Raw genomic sequence first — 7,337 nt, forward strand, 5'->3', positions numbered from 1 at the left:
TTCTGCCCGTTTTCTCTCAGAACTCGCAGCTTTGCTTCCCCCCATTTCCCGAACTCCCGCTCCTCTTGTCTTACTCGGAGTTTCCCCGTGTCGGAAATAGAGGGCACAAGTTCGCGCCGTCAAGCTTGCTAAACATTCGGCCTATGAGGCAGACTATCGAGAGGCAACGCGAGAGGAAAATTTCATTACGACCAATCAACGTGAGACACGTCGTAGACCGAGACCTATTGGAAAGTTGGTGGCCCGGCGGTGTCAAAGAGATAAGGTGAGGATGAAGAGCGAGGAAAGTGACGCTCACGTGACTACTTCGTCTGGCGAACGCAATCAGTGTATTTTAATGTCGATATCAAACCCATCGTCTTATCAGTTTCCGCGATGAACTTGGACTGCTCTGATTTCAAAGCATAGACAGTGAGTCGCTAGACTTTTACCGGGAACCATGTGGCGGACGCTGCTGTTGCTCTGTGCAGTCCTGCATGTGCAAAGTTTCGCCCCGAAGATCATTGGGGGAAACAACGCGTCTATCAACAACTATCCGTACCAGGTGAATTAATCATGACCTTAGCCGACTCTAACTCTAGGTTACAAACATTTCTTGTATACTTATCTCTACAGACACACGTGATACACAATTAATTTATAAATGAAGCTATGAAATATATATTTCTATGAAATTTATAATATTTACGACTTTATACTTGAGAACATACGACCGATATGATCTGACCGGTGTAATAAACGGTTCTGTGTAATAGGTGGCTATTCACGTCAGTGGGAAAATGCAATGTGGAGGCTCCTTGATCAGCCAGACCTGGGTGCTAACGGCGGCGCATTGTGTTTATGGGTTCGTATAGATGGAGTTACGGAAAGAATCAACAAGCTAATTGCACGATCTATTAATTAGAGTCGCGATATTCATGACGTATAAACAACGACGAAACAAAATTCAGACGACTAATCGCGATTACCTTGCAGGATGACACCTAATGTAGTTCAAGTCCGCGTGGGCAGCACTTATTGCAGCAAAGATGGCACGCTGATCAATGACATCGCTCAAGTAATATGGCCCTGGCAGTATTCTAGTAGCACATATAACTATGACGTCGCTTTGATAAAGGTACGTGCTTCTGAGATTTTTTATTTATTTCATTCTTTGGAGCGGAAGTAGGAGGGGATAGGGTGTTTTCCGATTTTTATTCGGGTGGTCTTGGTCCTTAGCGTGTAATTTTCTGTGATTTTAATGGAGGATAACTGTGATATCTTCTTTTTAGGTTCTTTCGAATTTGAAGAGTTTAGGGTTATGTACTTCCTGGGAGTGGAAGGGCATGGGGATCCTTTTCAAATTTTTATTAACTAATCTTGGTTTTTAATATGATTTAGAATTAATTTTTCTTTTCTATTTTTCTTGCAATATGATTTTATTTGGAAATAAGTGTGATATTTCCTAGTCTCTTTCGAAATTGAAAATTTTTTAGATTTGTGTACTTGCTTTATTAATGCTTTTGGTATGATTTTGATATATTATTTAGTTTCTAGGAGAGTTTAGAATTAAATTTTGTTTTTCTCTTAAAGCGTTTTGAATAAAATTATCTTGTCAGGGTTTTATAAATTTTTTCGATATTTCTTATAAATTTTCTACTTCTTTTTGAGGAGGAAGGAAATGTTCATGATTTTAATTTGAAATAATCCAATCTTGAATCAATTGTACACTTAAAAAGTTTTGAATATAGGTACTAGTACCAATTACTTTGATTTCATTCGTAATTCTAAGAACATTAACAAGGATAAGATAAGTTACGCTTATTCGTATCAATTTCTGTGTGTCTGTCACGTGATAAATTAATTGATTCTAATTAGATAATGCTTTTGATTTTTGAATCTTATTTATCATTCGAATCTTTTAATTCGATAATTGGTGGTATAAAAGATAATAATTAAGCAGGAACGAAAATATTTTTACATCAAGACAATTATAATATTTACAATCACAATTATATATGTGCCTTGGATGTGATTCTAATTTTTCCAAAATTCTGTTTCAAATTTCTACTATAAGTTACATTTCTTTTATTTCGATTTACATAAATACATTCTACTTACCACACATGCGAAGAGCGTATAGTGAACATTCACGTATCTATGCAAAAACAAATTAGTCCAAAATTATCTTATCAATTGAACTATCTCTACTTTTTAAATTATAGCTAATTCGACTAATCCGCTTCTCAAATTTGCATATTCCTCTTATCTTATCATGTTTCCAGAAATTCACGTAATCCTTTGCAATTAGCTTGAATACGTACTAGCAAAATATGTAGATCAATGTGGTTTAGATTACTTTAGCAGAGGCAACAGGTAGTAAGTCATAAATAAGTGCAAAAATTTACGAATGCTATTGCGAGAATGATAGAATTTGCATAAGTCTGCGAACTGAAATTTAATCGCAACTAAAATGTCGGCAGATAACTACAGAAATTTTGAAAATAGAACAAGCATTCTACGACAAGTGACTTTAGCCAATCATTTTTTATATAGAAAGAGCACTCGACATGAGATGGTCGTAAACATGTTTAGTATAGAGCGACCACTCGACGTTGAGTAGCTATGATCACTCACATTACCGAGCGAGCATTTAACGTTGAGTTAACTATAGTCACTTTTAAGATAATATAAATACTGTACTCTGAGTCTTCATGTTCATTTTTATAGTAGAAGCAATTTGTATCTGATTAGTCACAATGTAATAGAATAGTGTAATATAAAAATTTTCTATTTTTATTGACAAAAATAGATCATCTTAATTTCCGTTGTTGACTAAAAATAAGAAATCTACAAATAAACTTTCATCGTATTATTTGACGAAGACAGGAAACGACATAGTCAAAACCAAATGCTATAATCCAATAGTCTTAGTATTGGAATCAATATTATTCATAACATTTAACACAATGTGAAAAGAGTGTCAGTATAACCTATTTCACACTATCCTAAAAGTGTAGATTTCAAAAATATCGAAGGTGGCGACAAAGATAGAACGATCAGAGTCACTTTCTTGTCCACGTGCTTACCCCAGGCGGTCAAATTTCTGAGCTGTCTACATGTAGTTAAATGCCTATACTCTTCTTCAGTGTATAGCAGAGTATATAACTTTCTGCTTTCTGACTATAGTCTTCTTCAGCATACATCAAGTATGCTTGAAGTTTGATTTCTAACTATAGTCTCCATAAGCATACGTCAAATATACAATGTCCTGTTTTCTGATTAGAGTCTTCTTTAGTATACCTCAAGTGTACAACGCTCTGCTTCCTGACATTGGTCTCTATTCAGTTATACCGTCAAGTATGTGACATTTTGCTTCTCGACATAATCGCAGTACTCATTTACAGCTGACAAAGCCCATCCCCATAACCGCGACGACTAGACCTATCACCTTGGCATCACCCACAACCTCCGTGGCGTCAGGCACAAATGCGATAGTGCTAGGATGGGGCCTTTTGTCGGTAAGTTTTTGACTATCCATTCCGTCCTATACGTATACCGTGCAGACAGCTGTTGCGCACGATAAATCCGTGTTTGACGCGGTGGCTCGATACCTCGGTCAACGGTAATGTTCGCCGAGACTGATTACCTAGCTGTGCGAACTCGTGCAAACATTAAGGTTTGTTTGCCGATCGGTCGACAATGTTCGCCCGTCACGGCAAATATTCCGTCACGGCGAGCTTTTGCGCTTCACAGACGCTGTATGCGCCGAAATAGTAGCGACGAACAGGCTAATATTCTATTACTTGTAGGAGAGCGGCCCAATGTCGCCCAATCTGCAGGCTTTAAAAGTGCCTATCGTTGACCAGAACAAGTGCCAGAAGATCTTTGGAACCATCGGCTGGGCTGTCACGGAAAACATGCTCTGCGCCGGGGAGTTGACTAGCTCCAAGGACACCTGTGCAGTAAGTTTCCTTCTTGACTAAGTACTATAAGGGCTGATTATGAACTGACTGACTATTGCCTAGGACCTGACTAAGATTCCAAAGAACTTAAATCAGAGAATCGTTGGGGATTTCACGAGGAATTCAGCAGACGCTAAAGCTCTGTTTACATTATTAGTGGTACCTTGGAAATTAGCTGATGAGAAGCTAGATCTTCTAGATTCCAAGTGTCTCTTTTCACATAGCAGCAGCACGAGCGAGATAGGAACGGGTTGTGGAAACACTCGTAGGTAAATAAGACTCGTATTCGAAGAACTGGTAGGAAGATAGCAGGTGGCCAATTTCCAAAATGTTACCGTAATGTTTGATTCGAGTCGAACTGTTCAGTTGTACTAAAGTAGCTCATCAATTTTGTTTCGGATCTGTGACTTGGATGTTTCTATTATTAATTAATTATGTATGTTCTAAAAAATCGTACATGATAGGTAACTGGTATAGTTGCATTTACAGGTAGGTTTATTTATCGCTAGAAGGCAGCACGTTATTTTTTGGATGATAATAGGGCCTTAGTATAAACGTTTCATTTGGAGGATTTGATTCTCTGGTTAAAAATTGTTCAGCGTAAACCAGGGTTTACTTCTGTCTTGGTTTACACCAGGACAAATCAATTTAAAAAATATATAGATTATCATTATCTCTCGTTGCGACATATAATCAATCAAATATTTCTGGGTCTGTCGTACTTATATTTTCGGAGTATCAAATTTAAGGCTTAGGGTTACATAATTGTCAGTTTATATCATACGTGACCTAAGATACGAATTTTTCCCGTGAAAAGCGCGATAACGATGTGATAAACAGAAGCGTTTGAAATGAATGTCAAATACGACACATATCCAACCATGATCGAGTGATACCGAAAATCGAGTGACCCAAAATTATCTCGAGATGTGATATCTTATGGAGGAGCCTCTTATCGCCTTCTATCGTGATTTTCATGGTAGGATAACAGACGAATAAATGATATCTTGTTGCCTTTTAGTCAGTTCATTTGATTTAACCACCAATCACATTCTTAATCGATCTATTCCTGAGTCTTTTTATTATCAGAATAGCCTAACATTACCTACCAAGTTGTATGGGTTCCCATGCACACTCAACATTTGTTACGCTCGAGCTGAACCTCTCAGACTTCCTCCAGCGCCGTAACAACGCAGCGCCTCTACCGCCCTAGCGCGCAACTACCAGTCGACGTTCAATGTACCAAAAACCACTGTTGCCTCCGTTAGCTCTAAAGACGCTTATTCTATTTTCTAGATCATTTAGATAGAGTGCTTTCAACGATTGAATCTCAGACCTTTCATATTCCAAGGAAACAAATTCAAGAATGTTTAACACAACAAAGTCTCGTCCAATTATTTAAGGATAGTGAAACAACAATTGCTTTTCATCATTACTTATATACTGCAGAAGTATTGTATACTACATCCTTTAGTAGCATACTTTTGACACTCGTATACTATATTCACAGCAGGATTTTCTTCACAGCATTCTGAAATATTGAAATAAGCCGAAATAAGCGAATTTCAATTTAGTTATAATTTTTAAGATGTTTTGAATCCATCCACAATCTAACCTTAATGAAACTTCTGTGTGCCAGTATTCTTTGCCTATAAAGTACCTCTTCCCAAGGTGGAAACCCTATGAAAGTATAGTTTTACAAATACCCTTTGTACACAATGGTCATATCTACAATTATTTTTAGTACCATTTAATTTTCAGTCTAAGTTCCAGACGAAACCAAGTTTCCGTTTCGATTTTATACTACGACCATTCTGTACGAAGAAAAGAATAATATGTATACTACCTCAGCATCCACCTTTGCACGTATCACAAACTGAAAGACTTGTTTCCATGTATCGCAGGGCGACTCGGGAGGTCCGCTTGTGTACAACAACATCCAAATTGGCATCGTGTCCTGGGGCTACGAATGCGCGAAGCCTAACTATCCCGGAGTGTACACGCGAGTGTCCGCTGTACGAGATTGGATAAAGATGACGGCAGGCGTGTAGAATTAATGTCCCACGGCGAACACTATATTACGGGGAGATTTATTTTTCTTCGCCGTTCGGCCAGAGTGTTCGTTGCGCTGGCTGAAACGGAAAAACGGCATGCACTTCTTCTCGTGCACATAAATCTTTCCCATCGTGGAAAAATATACGGGTAATATCCCTTTTCGTGTAACGATCTTAAGAGCTTATATTTACAAATGTAGCATAATAAATCCTTTTTATTCAACGCGAAATCCTACGAAAACGTCCATGTCACTCCTTGATTTCATTAATAATGTGAAATGAAGAAACGAGAGGGAGTATTTAAAATTACTAAATAGAATAGCATGTATCATAAAATGTAATATAATGAAATATAATATAATAAGGAAATATTAATAATTTTAGTCAAACAGAGATAATTTTTTCTTAATTAAAACAAATAATAGGAATAAAACAAAACAATATAAAATAAAACAAAAATAGCTTTCACAAACACTGATTAAATTTAACTCCTGTAATTACTGGATTTTTTAACGTTGTGTCTAAAGTTTAACAAATTCCTCAAACGACCATCATTTTTCAAGAGTACTGCTCACAATACTCTTTTCGCCATTCAGATTATCTGTAGTCACCCTATGCAAAGAAACATTTTATCAGTTTAAATCTCGAAGAAAGTACAATTTCCAATATTTCGATTGTTGATCAAATAAAACTTTATTTTCCTCAAACTTTGTATAGAAATAAACAAAGTGTAAGATAATTATTCGAGTATCATTTTCCAATGGAAAACGAGTCAATTTTTTTCAAATTTTGAGAACATTGGAAGTGCAGAAAATAAATAAAACGATTTCTGTCATGGGATTATTCTAAAATCGTTTTTCGATAGAAAAACGATTGGTTTCTCTTCAGATTTTGAAAGCACGAAAATAAACGACATGATCTTGACAAATGAAAATCTTATTTGCTTTTGATTATTGTTGCGATCGCGTTGAACAAGTTTCGAATATTCTTCACACGTCGAGGGAAATCGAAATATTTTTTGGGATTTTTCGACTTTAATCGTGTCATTGGAAACAGGGGAATGGAAAAGATAAGAAAATGAAAAAAGTTGAGTGGACCAGGTGGACTCATCAGCGAGGCTTATCTAGCAGACTTCCTGCATGGATGCGGGAACATTCAATATTGAAGGGACTTCCTTTGCCAGCGTTTGCGTGATTTTGCTGCTGGTTTGCAAACACTCGAAATTTCAGCCAAATTGAAAGTAAATCCGACCAGGTCCCGAAATTTACCGAGTTTCGAGCAATTCCCAGAACCGTGCAATTCGAATGACCCATGGAGTCGAAAAATGCAGCGACTCTGT

At 37.0% G+C, this 7,337-nt stretch overlaps 1 protein-coding gene across 1 annotated transcript; it reads left to right on the plus strand.

The window, feature by feature from the left end:
• The first annotated feature begins 367 nt into the window (after positions 1–367).
• LOC108547085 (trypsin-1) lies at positions 368–6,253 on the plus strand. Its single transcript, XM_017899444.1, has 6 exons — positions 368–544; positions 756–844; positions 976–1,117; positions 3,387–3,500; positions 3,792–3,944; positions 5,849–6,253. Exons 1-6 carry the CDS (start codon positions 440–442, stop codon positions 5,993–5,995), a joined length of 750 nt encoding a protein of 249 aa, XP_017754933.1. The 5' UTR covers positions 368–439; the 3' UTR covers positions 5,996–6,253.
• Positions 6,254–7,337: the final 1,084 nt, after the last annotated feature.

The sequence above is a fragment of the Eufriesea mexicana genome, unplaced genomic scaffold, assembly GCF_001483705.2.
Source record: "Eufriesea mexicana isolate 0111107269 unplaced genomic scaffold, ASM148370v2 scaffold474474840, whole genome shotgun sequence".
NCBI classification, from domain to species: domain Eukaryota; kingdom Metazoa; phylum Arthropoda; class Insecta; order Hymenoptera; family Apidae; genus Eufriesea; species Eufriesea mexicana.